This window comes from Anas acuta, chromosome 2 (genome assembly GCF_963932015.1).
Source record: "Anas acuta chromosome 2, bAnaAcu1.1, whole genome shotgun sequence".
Lineage (NCBI taxonomy): Eukaryota > Metazoa > Chordata > Aves > Anseriformes > Anatidae > Anas > Anas acuta.
The window spans coordinates 125,623,123-125,643,699 of NC_088980.1; the positions used below are offsets into that span (position 1 = coordinate 125,623,123).

The following is a 20,577-nucleotide window of genomic DNA, read 5'->3' on the forward strand; positions in this document are numbered from 1 at the left end:
CCCACAACAGCCTCCATCACTCTCTCGGATGATTTCTCTATAATTTATATGCTCTTGGGATCAGTGCTTGCTGTATCATTCTTCCTGATATCATAAAACCATCATTCCAATGCTTCTGCTACTCCACTGCAGATTTCGTATAGGCATTCCTTTCCTGCTTGTCCACTTCTGATTTAAGGCAACTGAGAAAGAAATCAGACCGCAAACATCAAGTTACACAGGCAATCTCAATTTGAGCTCTTCCTTATTTTTGAGATAGAGGATTTTGTGCTAAACATTGTTTTAACACAACTTCCAAATAAACTAAAATGTATGAAATTGGTACTACATTCACTGCCTAGAGGGAGAGGGATGAAGAGAGCACGAAGATCAGAGACCCAAGAATAGGTAACATCCCAGTCCTTCAATTAACCAGCTGCAAGACAAAGAGTAACAACACAACCAGCAGTTTACACAAGTGTTTTCATAAAGGTGGAAGCCTTTGAAACCACGATTACTTAATTCACCTACCTCTACAGGAAAGGGTGACTCAGGGATGAAACCAAAGAACACAGCTTAACAATGATCCAAACATCAATTCCAAGGAAAGCTTACTGCAGTGGCTGAGTTGTCTGACATAGCAATGGCTTGTACCCTACACCTAGTTCTGTCAAATAGGATTCGTGCAGCCCGCTCAGATATCCTCCACAGATTTTCTGAGGCGTGAAGCTCGTATGACTTCTCAAAGAACGTGGAGCAAAGAACAAAATTAACCAGGTGTCAGTGCAGCAGAATTCCTGCCAACTCCTCACAGAGCTCACAACAAACTACCATTTTAATCCAGAAAGATGGAAGCCACTGTCTGTTACAGTTTAGGTTTAAACATCTCCAAAGCCAATAGCTTCTAGCACCTCTGCTAGGCAAAAATATACATTCTTCTTTCTCCAGTGGGGTACACATCTCTCTTTCTCTTTGCCAATCTGGATCTGGCGTGGTAACATCTCAAATGCCACAGCTAAATTTCACGCTTGTATTGATTCCTGGAGAGTCACATAAAGAAGAAGAGGCAGGGCATATAAAAAGATGTACTGTAAAAACGGGGACAGGGTAGCAGTTTAGGACAGGAGAAGATTTGGAGGCTGGTGATGTGAATGTTTCTGAATCCATCTCCTAGAATCAGACAGCTGGTTACTGTGCACCCTTAAGCCACACGGTATGTTACAAACACTTATTAACAGAATCAAAATTACTTCACTGGTCTCACAAGGGAGTAACCTGTATTCCCAAAGCATACGTGACAATACCACTGTCATATTCCCTAAGCCAGGGATCTTGTTTCTGATTCTACCACAAATGAGGCTCACACCCAAGGCAGACAGCCTTTAACCCTAATTTCCCACAAAGAAACAGGGCACTCCATCCCCCACCTCCTCCCATCACAAAAACTTGCCTATCTCTTGTAGGTAAGCGGAAAGAACCCTTCTCAATGTCCTTAAAAAGGGGCATCACAGTATCAGGCGTCTACTTCCAGCTCTAAACTCCAGCAACAGCTTTGCCCTTCCCTTGGAAAACTGGAGACTAGAAAGAGTTAAAGCATAATAAAGCTATATGCAGAAAAATACGTATGCTTACAGTGAAAAAGTAAGGTACCCTCAGTTATATGGGTCACTGCCAGCTATGAATATATGTATATGCTGTTGAGAGCTATTAAGACAGCCAACAAATACTGCTTTGGTTAAGGCACTGTACTTCATAACTGGAGTGGGCAAAGCACACAAAGCACACACAGTGTTACATTGGCCTTGTCAATTAGCGGTAAAATATTGATGCCATAATGCAATCAAATTTGACTGTGTGCCCATAGTCCTGGCTTATTGTATCCTCAGAGCTGAATATACTTCATAAAGGTAAATGATATACAGAAAATAAAATTGAAAAACAGCTCAGTGCACATATTCAGGCATCTTATCTTCGCAGTTCTTGAATATTCTACTTTTTGGTGTTTCAAGAAATGTTGCATGAGATGTGCAGTGTCTGAAATGGGTAATCTGAGAGCTAAATGAGTTATCTTAGTAAAATACTTTACCTATAAGCAATCTTTCAAATAGATTTGAAAATTTAGAAAACAGAAAAATGCTGAGCTGACTAAACCAAAAGGAGATTCAGTACAAGACCAGACATATTATGGGCAGTGATAAGAGCTTGGCAGAAAACAGTGATGGGAAAGCAATTCTTCTCTAGCAAGAGAGCAGAAACCAGAGTGGAAAATGTGTAAACAGAGAAGAACAAAGAAAGCAAGGGACAGAACAGCGATTACAAAATATCATGCACTAGGAAAGGATGGGTATCCAAAATACCTGCTCATCAATTTTGTTAGAAACCCATTTCCAAACACTATCTCCATTCCTTCTCTTTATTGTGATGATATATGAAAGGAGCAGCCTTCCAAGGCCGTGCCTTCCTAGACACTGTGAATTCAGCTCTTTATCTAGTTCGGAGATCTGCAAGGAAGAAAAGCTAACTCATAAACAGGAGTTAAAAATTAATCCCACAGGGGCTCCACTCTTGCTGCATGCTAGTCAATGCGCTGCATCCCAGGGAGACCCAGCAGTATTTCTTCAATAACTGCTAATGATTCTCTTGCACATCCAGAGACTTACATGCACCTAGCAAACCGCTGGCACAAAAGCGCTGACAGGCCCAGGATGGAGCCTTGGCAAAGAATTTACATTTCACTTATGAGCTACAAGCTGTCACCTCCTCCCCCATTCGAGTTACTAAGCACTTCACAGAAACATCCTTTCTGATTTGGAGAAGTTTTTATACCCAGGAGATATCCACAGAGATATCTCCTTCATGAATGGAGGCAAGTGGTAACCTCGTACCAGAGCAGGAGCTGTCACTAGGCTGCAACACCAGTGCTGAGACAACACCGTCACCTTGCTTCCCAGGCATAGCTGTCACAGGCCTGCTAGGACAGCCTCCCAGCCTGAGAGAACGAGACCAGGGACAGCTCTATTTTCAGCATTTTCGTTCTTCCCTTTGCACACTTCTTACTGAAAACCATCTCAAATCTCAAGGCGTATGAAATTCTAAACACTGGGTAAATAGCCCCGGTTGTCAGACAAAAAAAAAAAAAAAAGAGGAAAGAAAAAAACACTTCTATAGAAAATACATTATTAGCAGCACAAGCACTGCTGCAACTGATTCCACGTTTCTATTTAAGTATTCTATTCCTAAATAGACACAAATTTAAATACCAAAAAGCTCTCAAACAGCAGAGAAACAGGTAAAGATTAAAAATGCTGACATATATATATATATATATATATACACACACACACATATATATACATACACACACACGCATATATATATATCTACTAAAGTCAAGCAAACAACAGAAAAGATGAAAGAGACAGTTCCTAAAAAGCTCTGTTTCCTAACAAGCAGGTCATTCAAAAAGCCCCCGCAGAGTATATTGCATTAACCAGGTGAAATCATTCAGCCCAGACTCCCAGGCACACAAGCCATCCAGATCCTCAACTATCACAATCCTGGGAGAATTTTTCCTAATCAGTGGAAATTTACTTATAGTAAGTTTTAATCAAGGCCCAGAGGAGGAGGGAAGAGAGACGAATTGGCTGGATGTGCCCAATTAGAGCTTCAGCAGGACACAGCAAAACTGCTTTGCAGAATAATATGCCCATAAAAAATAATGCCAGGATTTGAGTTGGAAGAATTGTTTTTCAGTTTTATCTATTTTTGGCTGAGTATCAGGTTTTCAATCTGTACTCAGAGTGCAGAAGCAGATTAGTATCCTCCTCCTTATTTCTAATAAAACATGTTAACATCTGGCAACCCAGTTCTACAATGTTATTTTCCCAGACCAATCCGCAGTTCAAGTCCCCAGCGTCAGGCATTTTGTGTGTCTCTTTCTTTTTCAGGGAGCCTAAAGGCAGTGCAGGAAGCTTTTTAACGAGCTACTTGTAAAGAAGTTCCCACCACTAATGGTTTGTTGTTCTGAACGTTTTAAGGTCTCACTAGGGCTGGGTGGAGGTTCTTGATTTCTCAGTTCACTGACCAGGAGAGCTTCACACGCTCCACCCCAAGGTGCTCTAAAATAAAGCGAGAAATACTGCAGGTTGGGGATTTCTTAGTATTTGACTGGAAGGTCAAGGCCACACAGCACTCTTCTAAAGGGAATTGACTTCAGGTCACCAAGAGTCGAGAGCAACCTGAAAACAGAACTACAACATAATTAAAGAGACACCAATAACCGCACACACAAAACCACTCCACACACCACAGCCTGAAAAGCTTTTCCCAGATAATCCCATTTTTGACACTAAACCTGTCATTTCAAAGCAAATTAAGTGAAATCCACTAATGAAGAATAAAAGGAACCCGACAGCTAGTAATCTGCTTTTTCAAAGGATTCTTCAGACATAACAATGCCCAGCACAAGCCGCAGACAGTACTAACAAGTCAAACACAAATAATTCAGTCTTTTAAGGACAAGCGTCTGACATCATTTAAACTGCTTCAGCTAAAGCAATGACTTCAAGATAACAGCAAGGACTGGCATAATGAGGGCAACCATATGTCTACCAGGGAATTTCTCATCCTCCCGAAGAACGTTCCAGAGGCTGATAACCGAGATAAAATACTGTATGCTGACAAAATATCTTTTGGGAAGAAAAGGGAGTAAAAAAAGTCAGAAACAGCTAACTGTAACAAGATTTAAATACTCATCTAATCCATATCCCTAGGTATAGCAGGGAGAAAATTTAGGAAACCTCAATCCATTCAGTTTCTTTGTCCCTTCTTCTTAATGGCCACCGATTTCTAATCAAGAAAGAATATACCAATGTAAATATGTGGCACAAAATTCAATGAAGGGTTTTATTCCAGCAGATTTTAGAAACAGTATTTGCTATACTCCAGTAAACTAAACAAAATGTATTGATATATATACAGGATCTTTTCTTCTTGAGGCTGATCAAGCAGTATTTTTAATTAAACTGAATATAAAGATGACAAGTTTGGTCTTATCACCCTAAAGACTTATTTTTAAAACTGTGCATTAAAGGATGAATAGCATTCTCAACAACATCATTAATTACCACCACAAAAAAAAAAAATAATCAGTAATTCCTGCTCTGCCAGTGTTACCTTCTGTCCTTTCTCATTCAACTTTTTAATACTGGTGCCAAGGAGGTAAATGCTGGGTTCCACCTCCTCCTTTTCACCCCCAAGACCAAACCCCGCTCTTAATTTAAATGCTAAAGGTCAGGGAGGGGACAGACAGACAGGACAACCTGCAAGGACTTGCACAGATTCCAGAAGACCTTTTGAGACTTCTCATTCTACCATGACAGGTTGCGTAGTGGCTCTACTTGTTTTAAAAGACTTAAAATGCATTTGTAATTTGCTATTAATTAACAAAATTTCAGCGGATTTAAATTGTAACATTGCCTTTTCCTCCCTTCCAAAGGAAAAAAGAAAACAACCCAAGTTCCCAGCTGTCAGTCCAACTTCAAAACCATGCAAGATGCATGAAATTTTTGCTTCCAAGTCCAGAGAGAAAGACTTTTATCCTCACCACTACCACACCAGCAAGAACTTCAGCCTCCAGAAGCTTGCAAGCTTCAACCTAGGTTGTTAAACAAGGCTACGTCAGACGTGGTCATTCTACCATTTGGGTTTGTTGAACCTGACCACAACAGCTGAGTTCCACAGAAGCTGGGCCTCACCTCTGTCATCGTAATAGTGGTAATTTAATCCCATTATCTCCTGCAGCATTCACCCATATAGCCTATGCCTTTATATTATAGAAGCGAAGATCCTTTAGTCTTAAAGTCTCAGCTTGATAGAATTTGACCAAACAATTGAAGAAAGTGCTTGATCCACTACCTTGTGCACATTATTTGAGCTAAGCTGCTTTAGCTTATTATTTACAAGCTCCCTGAGCTTTCCAAGGGTACAGCTTAACAAGACAGCATTCCCTGGCTTTTGCAAATCTATTGTTTTCTCTTTTCCCCTTCTCAGGGCTTGAATAGCTAGGCCTAAAAGCAGGAACAGGGCATTAGGAAGCTGAGCAAGAAATATCCAAGCCGACTTGGATAAGAGTTGTTTCCAGTATCTGCCTGCTCCTGTTTCCCTGATTTAAATCATACCTGTGTGGATCAGATAGCAACTTTCAAAATACCAGGTCGAAAGCCTTCGTGGTCTTCCATATTTTAGCTATACAGTTGACCTATTTGGAAGAAAAGTCTGCTGGTACCTAAGGTTCGTTTTTAGTAAACTAAAGTCTACCACTGCTTTCTTTCTATGAAGTAAATTCTTTTGTTTTAGCCCCCAAATTCTGCAGCTTCTGCACAGTAGGGCACTTCCCAAAATATTTTATACAGGCAGATGCAAAAAGTGGGACTCCTTAGGGCCTAAAGCCATGACTTTTATTTTATTTATCTTTGCTGAACTAATAGCTGCAAATTTTAAACTTCACTGGATTTTTCAACTCACTTCAAAAGTTAATTAAAAAACAAGATTAAACTCATCTTGGTAAAACAAACATAAATTCTGTATTTATCTCACCTTACTGTAGCATGGCTTATAGCCAAAACTAATACACTGCGTACCGGTACAGACTGATAACTGAAGGTTACACAGAGGACTAACAACCATTTAGTGGACAGGAGAAATGGCATTTCCTCTCCCTTCATTCTGGTTTCAGTTACAATACATCCATCTTTCAGTTTTCAAAAAAATATATATTTTTGTTTTGTTTTTTTAACCTTTCAATGGTATTTCACCAAAGGCACCACTAAATGTTTCACGCAGTTAGTAACTACCAGTAATCTTTGTGTTTGTATCCCAGAATTGATTGTGTAGCCACTCATTTTCTTTTTAAATACTTAATTTGACATAACACAAATAGTATCTTGCACTGTGACCTTCAACAGCACCAAACACGCGTGCACCAGTCAGCTGAAAGCTTGAAGTTCCAGTCAACTGAAAGCTTTACTCCATAAAGTTGTCTTTTTTATTATTATATAGATTTTAAAACTTCTTCATGGCCAAACTATGTCAAAGAGAGAACTATTTCCCAACTACTAAATAAAACTGCTGTCAATACTGAAGAACTATTGAGCAATAAACAACTGTCCTGAGAGCAGCTGGAAAGAGAACTTCTACCGACAAGAAGAGCAGGTGAAGAATAGAAACAAGGAAGTTTAGATGAAAATGGGCATATTCAGAACGTTTTGTTTTCTTATAATGCCATTTTTTCCTTGAGATTTCCGTGGCTTGCATATGGTTTCCCCATCCACTGATAAAAAAAACACTGGGATGAAACTTGTGGGCAGCTTCTGTGTTACTACCAGCTTGTGTTTTGTGATCAAGCCACTGATGATCTCAACTAACACAAATTCCACGTTGTCATTTGGCACAGTTATTTTGTTAAATGCCTTTTGTTGCAGGTATTTAGAAAAAAAAAATCTGTTGCTGAAACAAGACTTTTAAAGTAGCACTTTTTACTTTGATGTGAACATGTGCTTTGATAGTGGCGCAACAGTGGGCAGTTTTCAAGGGCAAAAAAAGTCGTGATAACATAAAAGCATGCACAAACACAAGGCTGACATTCTACACTACAATCTTTACTAAAGCTGTTTGTGTCATTAATTACATTACCCCTGAATTTAATCAGATTTCAATATCTGCATGTACAAGCCCCGTGTGCCTACCTTAATGAAAAGACGAAAGGTTATTTTGGTGATAAACACCTAAAACTGTCCCCATAGACAGGTTTGTGAAATCTCCTTAAATATATCTGGTCTTAAGTCAGAATTTCAAGAAACTCAGTATTAAGAGAGGAAAGGTAAAATAGCAGTAATTCAAGTGTCAGCAATATAAAGTGAAACTTTTAAGTTTAGATGCAAGCAGTTGATACCTGTGGGGTTAGGGAAAAGCGTTAACCGAGTCTGTAACACTGTACAGAAACAATGCATTTTCAGCTAAACTACCTTGGTTCTGTTCTTTACCCATTCTTCCATTCTCAATGGAAGTTCTGCGTTCCCAGCTGTTCTGAGAACAACTGTTTATTACCTAGTGTTCCTGCAGTATTTGCCACATTTTTATGTTAACTCTAGCTTTAAAACTAATGATGCTACACCAAATTTTCATACAAAGTCCATTCTATTTGCTTGTTCTACTGTACTCATAACTTCTTAGAATATTTTTTCTCTCCTTCACAAAGAAGTTACACAAGCTTGCACTTCTGAGAAAAATCTCGACATGGGATCTCATCAACATGGGCTTCTATTATCTAGAAAGAGTGTTACGGAAAGCTACCATAACAAGTGTCCGTGCAGGCAAAAATCATAATAAACCTAAAATATAAATACAAAGGCTCATACTCCCAAGTTCTGAGTTACAACACATCAACTGAACCACAGTAGCTGTTCACGTTGATCTTCATTAATACTGCCAAAAAGCAGTGATTTCATAGAGTTTTAACACTTTCCTTGTAGGATGACTTAGAACGTGCCAATCAAATAATTTCCCTTTAAGTTAATCACAGAAATTTTGGTGGATATGTAAAAACAATGTCTAAGCAACTGAGGGCATCACAATGTTGTAGAAATTACGGCATTTGAGCCATAATATGGCATTTGAGGCATTATAGCTCAAATAAATTTTAGTCATTTTTTGATGTAGCATTTTTATCAGAAATATCAACAATACTGTTGATTGCCGTACCATAATGGTACGGCAATAAGCTATTGGTATTTTACAGACTGCAATGAGTTGCACAAACATGTCAGACATTGAGTATTAAAAAAGCAAACTGTAAATAATCAGAAAAGTTACTTTTTTTTTTTTGAGTGAGGCTACTTACATATTAAATGTTAGCAGCAATGAATGAACATGAATGGAAAAATCAAAATTATATACAACAGCTTCCTTTGTAAAACGTTCTTCATGCTGAAGATTTAAATGTTCTTCAATAGAAAAGTTCAGAGCTTTGAAATCTTGTTCACCTGTGAAGGTGCCCAATAATGGGAAACTTACTAATTTTACTGAAGTCAGTTTAGGTTTCCTGCTTATTTACAGCAAAGGTTCCTAGGCAATTCCTTTTCCATTTCTCTAGTTTTTGAGCATAGCATAAATGAATGTCTAAAACTCAGGAAAAAGACATTATTTTCAGGACATCATGCAATTGGTAGGACATAAACAACAACAACAAAAAAAAACAACTCCATAAAATTCCTCATCAAAAGAAAACAGAACAGAATTAAAAAATATATATATATATGAGAAAGAAGAATGATCTTACAGCAAGTATTTCTAAAATGGAAGCAGTTACAACACGAGAGTCACATTTTCAGGAAGAGAGTATTACCTCCGCACATAACTGATCTTTTAGACAACATTTGTAATTCCTGTCTCCTAAGCAATGATTTTGTAATCATGATTTCCCTTTTACAAAGGGATCAACAGGAATGAGGGTGAGGCAAGCTGCAGAAGGTCATTTAATAGGCCAAAGACAGAGCACAGCCTTGGTTTATAAAGCCCCACAGATAGACTGCCTCCTTCAAGTTTCACAACCGTCACTTCCTTGTGTTTTTTTTATGTAGCTTTATAAAAAGTTTCTACTTAATGAATGCCTGTCTCTATTTTGCACTCGGGGAAATCTGAATGTTAAAAAAAGGATCACAGGAACGCGTTCGCCAGACTGAGGGGCTGAATCGAAGACACATCAGCCTCTCTGCCTAAACTGCTGCTAAATCAAGAACGTTCTGTACAGCACGTTCAACTCTGTTCAAGTTCTCGATCCCGTCGCATTTCAGTAACTCAGAAAGATCTACAATTATTTTTTCTTTTATGCTTCTAATCTCTGCCAGCAGAATTTCTGCCCCACAAGGCCCGGCGTTTTGACACTTTAACTCTTGTGAGCACTAAATCCAGGCTATCAGAATTAATCTGATTGTTCGTACGCTCCTTCTGGGTCGTCCCATTACCGGTGACAAAAAAAATAAAAATAAAGAGTTATAGTGGATGGGAACGCAAAGAAAAAAGAGATTTGAAAAGGAAAACGAGAAGTAAAGGTCCGACCGCGTTTAAAGACAAAACGAAAAGATAAATAACGAGGAGGTGAGGCGGAGCAGGTGAAATAGGCAAGGCCGGGCCCACAGCCGCAAAGCCCAGCGCTCTTTTGTCCCGGGCACGCCGCGGTACTCCCGGGCAGGAGCCCCCCATCCACACCGCCCCCAGCAGATCCTGCGGCTGCCATCCCCGCCTGCTCCGGAGCGGGGCCGAAGCCTGGCAGTACCTGTGGGCAGCAGCACCCTGCCTGCACCCTGCCTGCACCCCGCCGGCCCTGCGGCAGCCGGCTGCAAGCACGCAGAGCCGGGCGCTGCCGCCCCGCAGCTTCCCGGGGGGGCACCCCCAGGAGCAGGGCTCGGCGCCTCAGCCCCCTCAGCGCCCCCCGCACACAGGGCCCCGACCCCGCTCCCTCCCCCTCCCCTCCGCCTGCTCCCCTCTCACCCTCCCCTCAGCCCTCCGGGCGCCCCCTCAGGGCCGCGCCGGGTTCCCTCTCGCTCCCCTTCGCCGCCCCGCAGGCCGGGGCGCGGCTGGCGGCCGGCCGCTCACCTGCATGGACGCCATGATGGAGCCGCCTCCTCTTCTTCTCCTCCTCCTCTCCTCCTCTCCTCCTCCTCCTCCTCCCCCCGCACCGCGCCGCGCCGCCGGCCCTCGCAGCGCCCGGCTCCGTCCCCGCCCTCGGCCGTCACGCGGTGCCGCCGCCGCGCAGGCGCCGCGCAGGGGGCGGTGCGGGCGGGCGCAGGGAGGGCGGTGAGGCGGGCGGCCGGGCGGGCGGGTTTGGGGTCGGGGGGTACACGGTGGAGCCTCCTGAGCTGTGCCCTCTGGGGGTCGTGTGTTAGGTGGGGGTGTAGTGGGATGTGGCGATTTCGTTTCCTGGGGTGGAATATGCCTTGTGATTTGCACCAGGTGATTGGGTGGTAGCTCTGGAGGTGAATAAAAGAGCCCCACTGGGAGCTACAGTCAGTGAATTAAGCACCTTGCCAAAACGCTTTAATACACAAGCTATATGTTCCACCTATAGTGTCCCATACCTACCTGATCTTCAACGTAAACCTACAAAATAGTGGTTTTGAAGACAAATCTATCAAACCTATAATGTTAGAGTATACATCAAACCAAGGGTTTAGTAGGCAGTGATGGCTCGACCAGATGATCTTGGAGGTCTTCTCCAACCCTAATGTTTCCATGATCCTGACTTTATAGCTCATTATAGCTCCATCTCCTCACTGACCTCACTACATGTTCCAATAACTAATCTTATAGTACCTGTCTCTCCTTGCCCCTGAACATCCACACTTCATCATGATGCCAAAGGGTCCCCTTGGATACCTCTGCTCCGTGGTAACACCTGAATTTTCTTGTGGAGGTGGCGTGATGCAGATCCAATTTGATGATTAAACAGTTGTTCTCAGCTTGTATGTGCCTCTGAAATCTGCCACCTTAATTCTAGGCCTAAAGAAGGGTTGTGTACCTATCTGAAAGCTTGCCTACTTTCTTTAACCATATTACTTGGTGTGATACAGGATACTGCTTCCTCGAACAAGCTTTACCTTCCGGGATGTATTTTTGTATCCTCAGATTTAAAGATGGCTAACTGGAGGAAACCAAAAATCCAGTGTAATGCGGCATCAGATTCCAACTCGTGTCCAGCATGGACAATGTTGCTGTCATTAAAATGAGTGTCCAAACTCCTGTGGTTTGCATAAAAGGAGCAGCAGAAGGCAGCAGGAGCATCATTCCTCTGTGAGCTAGCTGCAGGAAGGAACGAACCCATGGGCTTTGGAGGACTTTGCTGATGACAGAACTGAGTATGTGTTGATTTTTGAGTAGGAAATGAGAATAGCCTACTAAAAGGGTGGAAAAACCTGCAATGTAAGCTGAATCCTATACTTTTTGCCCTCTAAATCCAACCTCAATTCCCAGTCACGGCTCCTGAAGCCGTGCAAGCTGGCTTTGCTCTACTGCCTTCATTGAAGTGACATTGAAGTGTCAAGAGTCTTGCCATTGCATTTACCCTGAAGGTCAATATTAACATCTGATCTCTCAACTCATATTAGGTTGCAGAGGATTTATTGCATTCGGTAGATGTGGAGGTTTCTTTTTCCTGTGGTTCTTCAGAACTTACTTAGGCAGTTACAGTATTAAGTGGCACTATTACTGTTTTACTAGATGTTGTTTTTTTTTGCATGATTCAAACATATGTTTATCCCCAAATACATTTGTGCCATATGCCACAAAGATAGCAAGAACATCAAGTTTAAGCAGTGGACATGTGTTCAGCTATAAACATGGACATATTGACTATTCGTGTTGTTGTCACCACAGGGAGATAAAACTGATTTGAGTCCATTGTATTCAGTTTCTTAACCATGTTCTAGAAAACCCTGTTCAAGGTCAGAAGATACAAAAAGGCCTAAGTGTCTGAACGCCAGCAAGCTAGTTTTGCAGGAAAAGAACAGCTTTGTAGCCTTATGCTAACTGTAACCAATAAAAATACAACTTCCACTCTGTAATAAAGAAAAATCATCTCTGGCCAAGAAGCTGCTTTAGCAAACATTCTTAACCTTTTAACTAGCCTTAAGTTCCAGGCGTCTTTTTTTTTTTTTTTTTTTTTTTTATTACAGTAACTTTTTGATCTTAAAAATAAAGGCACCTACCACATTTTGGACTAAAATATTGTTTACTGAGATAACTTCCTCCAGTTGCAAATTCCATTCCTGAGGATAGCAGACATGAAAAGCAAGGAACAGAGTATGAACTTTGCATAAATGATAAAGCACAAATGGACTACTTCCCACCCTGTCTTAACTGAATGTGTAAGAAATTGAACAGACATTCTGACCAGAACCCATCCGCCATTCCTAAATTCATTTTGAATAGTTTACTCTTATACCAAAGGTATTTTTTCTACTACACATTTATTTTTTTTTTTAGGTGTCATGCAATTGCATAATATATTTGTGCAACATTTTTATTCCTGTGTTTTATTATTTTTTTCTCCTCCCCCATGTCTCCATCACCTGGATTACAGGCAGTGCTTTTTAGTAACTGTTTGTACAGTGCATAATGCCACAGGGATTCAATCCCTCAAGCACAATAAGGAAACAAATACTATTAGCAGACTCTCAGGAAGAGTTTTTTTTTTTTTTTTTTTTTTAATGAATATCAGTATTTTCTTCCTTAAATACTGTTCTGTTCCTGACTTTATGATGGCTCATAGTATTCTTTGTTCTAAATTGCTCAGTAATCTAAACAACAAAAAGCCCCAAATCCCAGAGTGGGAAGATTTCGCAATGAGTTGGTTATATTGTAATTTGCTGTTCATTTCAGCATTGACCTTTACCTATACAAAATATGGGAGAAAACACTCGTGCAGTTAACCCTTCCTAATCTCTTGCAGGTGTAGAGACAGCCAAAGCAGAAATGAAAAAATTTTGGTGGCCTTTTTTTTTTTTTTTTTTTTTGGGGGGGTGGGGGGAGTTGGTTGGGTTTTGTTTTTTTGTTTGTTTTTAATTAAATAAATCTTTAGTATTTGGCCAGCGCAGTCTCATCCTGCACAAGTAAACTTAAGTTTTGCCAGGAGCTTCCACGTTTGATCCCAAATACTCAAAACTTTAGAGGTAAGAGGATTTTAATTTGGTATCTACATTATTTCAGGAGGTATCTTGCATTGATCTGATCAAATACATGATTATGACTCATATCTAATATATATATATATAGTGAAAATCATGAAATTGCAACTGTACCTCCTACTGAAAATGTACCTGAAAACATTCATGAATGTGATCTAAAAACCCATTTCATGGTTTGCATTACCTACATTTACAGAAAAAAATGTAATCAACATTCAGTCTGCATTTATTAGATAATCTTCTGATGTATCTAACCAGTTTCACAAAGGTCAAATATGTTTCTTGATTATGGTTCTTATAGCTTTATATTCCATTCCCTCCATTATTATTACTAAACTTTTTTTTTCCCTCTGGTCTCCCTTTTCCTATATCATTCTTCTATACACCATACTATCACAGCCTGTTTCTTTACAATTTCTGCCACTATAACACGTGCTTGATTTCTTTTGTCTTTGTACACTGTACTTTTTTGTAGCTTTCCATCTTATCTCTATCTTACACAGAAGTTAACTGCGCATTGACATTAACCTCCCTTTGTTACTCCAGTGACATAGCAACCATAATCTGCAGTGCCAGGAGACTACGTCTCAGGAGCATGGAGGGCTACATACCGCACAGAGGACTTGTGCCAACTTCTTCCACTGCCAGTAAGGGCACTGAGCTTAAAAAGTCTGTGGAACAGAGATCTTCTGATAAACACATGTGATGCACCTGCAGAAAGTGGTCTGCATCATGCTAGTAAAAGGTATGGAATCAAACCAAGACAAAATTGTATCGAGAAGACAAATAAATTACATGCTGTCCTGGTTTCAGTTAGGACAGAGTTAGTTTTCCTTCTAGTAGCTGGTAGGGTGCTATGTTTTGGCTTAGGATGAGAAGAGTGCTGGTAACATGCTGATGTTTTAATTGTTGCAGAGCAGTGCTTACACCAAGCCAAGGACTTTTCAGCTTCTCGCTCTGTCCTGCCAGCGGGCAGGCTGGGGGTGCAGCAAGAGCTGGGAGGGGACAGGCCCAGGACAGCTGACCCAAATTGACCAAATAGGTTTTCCATATCCTCTGACATCATGCTAAACGATATATAGGGGTGGCTAGCTGGGGTGGGGGGGCAGGTGCTCAGGGTTAGGCTGGGCATCGGTCAGCGTGTAGTGAACAATTGCATTGTACATCACTTGTTTCATACATATTATTATTATTATTATTATTATTATTATTATTATTATTATTATTACTATTATTATTATTATTATTATTTTCCTGTCTTAATAAACTGTCTTTATCTCAACTCACGGGCTTCACTTTCCTGTTTCTCTCCCCCATCCCAGAGAGGGAGGGGGGGAGCGTGAGCGAATGGCTGTGTGGTGTTTAGCTGCCAGCCGGGTTACACCACAACACATGCATCACTAAAAATGAAAAATATGCTACATTTTCATATGTGTTTGAAATTGTGTTGCTGTTTTATTCCTTGCTGGTAATGTAGAGTTTTCATCAATGGCTTCTTCCAATTTTATCTTATTCAGTTCTGAATAGTAAGAGGCACATTTATTGCTTCTGTCCCAGGTCTGTTAAAGGAATGAATGGAAGCAAGGGGAAAGGTTCACGTTATTCCCGATATGAGAGAAAACACAGTGTGAGTGATCCCATTCTCAGATGTCATGTGCTTCCATTTCTTCTCTTACACAGGATTTATCAATTTTGGAAGTGATCTGTGGCTTTCAGTTTAGCCACAGGAAGACTGAAACCATTTTGTGGTTTAATCCTGGCAGGCAGCTGGGCACCAGACAACCGCTCACTCACTCTTCCCCCAGAGGGGTGGGGAAGAGAATCAGAAAGGTGGAAGTAAGAAAGTCTTACTCCTTCGAAAAGGTAGAAGAAAACTTGTGAATTCAGATAAAGACACTTTAATACATAAAGGAAAAGCTGCGTGCACAAGCCAAGCAAAATAAGGAATTCATTCATTACTTCCCATTGTCATGCAGATGTTCAGTCACTTCCAGGAGAGCAGGACTTCATCATGCATAATGGTCACTTACCAAAATGTTTTTCCATCAGATCAGAAAAAATAATCTGGCCTATTCTGTAGACGCACAGTTATAATTACTGCCAGGGAAGGAGAACACATGGCCATGGAAAGAAGAGGAACTGCCTCTTTTAGTAATATGCTGCAATCACCATTTTGAAGTAACTGTCAAGCCGTGCTTTTGGCACCAGTACTCCTATAACTCTTAGAAATTCTGTAAAGACAAATGCTTATAAAGATAAAAGCTATAAAAATGTAAATAACGAGGATGGTGTAGGACCTGTAATCACACAATAGATAAATAGATTTAAAAGCTTGTTGTTAGGTAATTATGAAAAGTTCTGCCACATAAAAAAGCATCATTATCCAGAGCCCGTGTAAGCAGGTTGATTACTGCATCTATCAAATACAAGGGTTCAGACTCTGCTCCGTGATAATAAGTACATTTAAGATTCAAATAGCATTGTCATTTAGGTTGTTTGTTTAATCTTTATAAAGACTCTGTACAGAAAGCTTCTCAGGTAAGCCCAAGGGGTATGTGAATACCTACTGATTTGGTTATCGGAGATGCACGGAAGTGACTCAAACTCCACAACCAATGTAGAAGGTGCTGACAAGAAATTCTCAGATCTGTGTAGCTGTTTAGTTATGCTAGTCCAGAAGCAAGATATATTTGCTGGAGAAAAGACTTCTTGGGTGGCTTACAGAGCCATACAATAAGCTATCACAGCTCCTGCACGATAAAAAGCAAATCCTCCAAATGTGCACATAGTACTGGGCGCTGCCATCACCAGACCCTGCCTGCTATGTACAGAGCTTACAGAATTTCAGTTTGCAGGCTTGTGCACCAGGATGTCACTGATTCAGCCTCTTGGTTAGGCTTTGTTTTTTTTTTTAACATCCCTTGGGAAAGACTTCATATGCAGTATGATGTTAAGAAAAAAAAAAGGATGAGCAGTTACTTGACTATTTCAGCAAATATTTTCAGGCAATTCTCTTGTTAAGTCAGTTATTTATTACAAGTTAAATATTTCTCATAATTTAAGTGCTCTATGACAAATCTGGAAGCAGCTTCAATGATGGTGTGATATTGGGATATGATTTACATGTTTCAAATAATTTGCTAGAAATAATTCTTACTCAAATGGAGTCTCACTTCTGGAAAGCATTGTATGTCCAATCTAGTATGGTAATGCAGGAAGCTTTTTCCTGTATAAAAAGATGGATGAAATGCCAAATGCAAATAGATCCTAGATGTTTTTCAGGCTCAGTGATACCAAACAATTTATGCAAAAGAGAATTAACCTGCCTAACAAGTCTTCTGTTGTTTTACTGAGCAGAATAACAACAATTTGTAGCAGCCTAAGACATTAATTATGCATTACTTATGGTTTTGTGTAGTCGGGATTTTGAAGATAACAGCTTGCTATTATTAGGTGCAAATAGGATATCCATAGTGTTTTTTTTTACATGGGAAGAAAAGGCTAAGCTATGAATTCTCATCTAAAAAAAAACAAAAAACACTTTTAATTAATTAATATTGAAAGAATTCACAGTCTTTGGTTTTAACTTCAAAAGAATTTGGAGACCAATATATAAGGAGTATATATAATATATACTTTATATATATATAAATTTCCCCCCTCAAACTGCCTGTATTCCCCCAGACTCATTAATTGCATGAAACTATCTTGAAAACCAGTAGCTTTACCATTGTACAGTAAGATTTTAATTTATCTAAAAGCTCTTGAGTTGTTACTTTCTCCAATGTAAAGTGCTGAACATATTTTAAGGACAACTTTAATTTTCCAAATTCTACCCTCAACAAGCGAGGCTACAAAATCCTACATGATTAACATCTTGAAAATCATCCGAGTACATAGTTTAAGAGGAGAAAAAGTTGAAGTAGACCATTTGTCACAGAGTAATTGTGATCTTACATCATTATTCTCCTCCCACAGAGTGTGGGAGGAAAATCCTCTACACTGTAAACATAAAACATTAACATGGTAATGACTGAACTTTTTTTTTTTTTTTTTTTTTTTTTTTTAATCTCAGTGACCTTTCTCCCACAGAAGAGGGATTGCACCATAACCTGTGTTTGTAGAAGCATCGCGCTCAGAGCTTTATTTCACGACATGCAACACTCATTAAAATTGAACTGATAAAGTCAACAGTCTTCCCTCTTGGCTGCCCTACTGACGACGCTCAAGCAAGCCTCATAGATGACTAATAATCACAAAATCTACGTGCTCTTTTCTGGATCTTCCTGCTGTTGTGCAACACATCGAGGTCACAGTGTTGATATATTCCCATAACATTGCCACCTAGTGAGCCACTTTTTAGAAGAAATCCCACTTCAGTCCAGTTTATTGTTTGTCAAAAAATCCTTCAAAACTAGACATTTTCCATGGGAAAAAGCACCAAATGTCTCATCTGCTAATTACAGAGCTTTGATCCGCCTGCATTTTAAAAACAGCATTACAGTTTTATTTCCAGATTCACTCAATCTTAAAATAAGAGTTCCTGCTATCTTTTTCTCTTTCAGCTGTTGAAATAAAGCTTACAGCCTAGCCTTTGCTGTTAGTTTCAGCTAGGAAAATCTGCTATTTCTCATTAGCACCAACACACTGGTGTCGTGATTTTGTTGACTCTGCAGAAGCTGGTACTGTTAAGTTACAAAGCAACAATTGAGACCAAGAGGAGAAAAAAGAGAAGAGCAGAAACATGGCCTGGTAAGTTACTATTTCTGTGCCAATAATTTCCTTGTCCACTTCATTCTATAAACCAGCAGATCTAGGTAGGCTTGGGTATGGTAAAAACTATCCCTTTCAATGGGATTGTAAAAACAAGAAAGGGGGAAAAATCAAATAGCCACTGCTGCTATTTATAACATTGATGTAATTCGTAAATGTGAACAGAAGCAACAGATTTTCCACATTTAATACCATTATTTAAGAAAAGCCTTTTAAATACTGTGTTTGATGCAGTTGTTGCATTTAACAGCCTGGTGAATCTTGATGACAAGCTCTCTTTTCTTGAACCTCAAAGCCAAAAGGGAATTTAAAGTCTTGTAAAACAGAGTTCGGATTGTTCCAGATACACAGACTATTTCATGCTGGGAGGCCACCAGAGACTTCTTCACCACCTTATAAAAAATCACAATGCTGCTGGACTTTCCTCATTGCTTACCGTTGGTAAAGACTGCAACTTTTTATGGCTAAATCAGAACTTGTTTAAAATTTTAATCATCAGATACAGGACTAGCTTACCAAGCAAAAGGGAGTTCAATATTACGGGACACACAAAGTCCTTAAAGTCTGTCTTTAAAGACTCTTCAAGGCTGTTTAGGAATATCAGGCATTTACAGTATGCCGTCACTTCTTTGGAGAATTGTGAATAGTTGCCATTAGAAGCAGGAAGAGATCTAAGCACTAACTAAATCCATGAAACTCTTCAGAACTATGAAAAAACCTTTTAATATTATCAGTGGTCGTTCACCATCTTTCACCCAAATACTAGTTTCAATATTCACAGTTCACTCACCACACAATTCATGAGGACTACGATTCCATAGCAGAACACCTGCTCTAAGAGGTCACAAATCAAATCACCAGAAACACAGTTTTAAAAATTTTCAACTTTGAAATTTATTTAGAACTCAGGGGTTAAGCGTGGCAAGTTTCCAATTGTCTGTTAATAGCATACCCATGTCACTACCAAGTAAATTGCACTAATTCCCTCTGCCCCCCTCCCCCTTAGAAATCTGCAGGTTAGTTTGCTTAACAGCCAGTGGTTTTGCAAATAGTGTATTCTCGGACACTACTGCATTTCCTGAGTGTTCAAAGCTTCTGTATGATACATTAAGCTGAAGAAAACAAAACAAAACAAAAACAAACAAACAATGAAATTATCATTCAGAAATAAAATAGCTATTTTAACTTACTGCTGAAGTATGGAATCATGAAACGCGATGCATTTTGACAGGAAATTGTTTTGGGTTACTTTAAAAAAATATTTTTAAAATGACATCCTTTTTCCTTGGATTTTAATCTAAACGGTTTAGAGCTTCAATTCGTTAACCTTGAGAGTATTAAAAATGGATGAAGAACTTAAGATTTACTCAGACAGAAAAGTAGTTGGGACTAAAATATCCACATCAGTACTCCTTTAACTTTTAGGGTATATTCCTAGTGGCTCTAATAAAAGCAGCATAACAGGGTATTTCTGGTTTTGTGTTCATTTTTTTTAGTGCTCTTGAAAATGAGTTACTAATAGCACTGACCAGAGTGCTCAAACATAGGATTTCAGACAATCGCTTTGCAGTACACTTCAGCTTTATCATGCAAAACCAATCTAGTTATAAACATCCCCACACTAAACACGATAAATTGTGCCAAAGTATGTGATGTGAATAAACGTCAGCTAATCTATCAACACATTGACATATGTCAGCTTGTCTATCAAGCATTGCTCAAGTCCAGAGTAAGATTTCATTTGTCAGAACTGAACTCCTCCATGGGCAGACTGCATAGTCTATGTATAAAGATACCAGTTTTTGTATGGAAAACCTCAAAAGCTGTACTTATGTTGGCAATAAGGTTTAGAGAAGAGTTTTAACCCTCTAAATTCACAATCAGTTAGTACATCAGCGACGAGGTCCCACTGTCTGTCAGCAGGACTTTTCCATAAAAGACCACAATCATTTCTTAGTCAAAAATCAGAAGCAGAGACAGCCGATGGAAATGCTAACTACATTGTTCTTGCATCATTTTTCACAATACATTCTCATTTACAGATGACTTTGGCAGAAGGGTTCTTCAGGCTGTGACTGAACAAAAA

At 39.7% G+C, this 20,577-nt stretch overlaps 1 protein-coding gene across 1 annotated transcript in view; it reads right to left on the reverse strand.

Annotated features, from left to right (window-relative positions):
- Positions 1-10,782, reverse strand: part of UBE2W (ubiquitin conjugating enzyme E2 W) — a 33,449-nt gene extending 22,667 nt beyond the window's left edge. Inside the window, exon 1 of the mRNA XM_068672106.1 lies at positions 10,633-10,782. Within this exon, the coding sequence (XP_068528207.1) occupies positions 10,633-10,647 (15 nt within the window). The 5' untranslated portion in view covers positions 10,648-10,782. The remainder of the gene's footprint in view (positions 1-10,632) is intronic.
- Between the last annotated feature and the right edge of the window lie 9,795 nt (positions 10,783-20,577).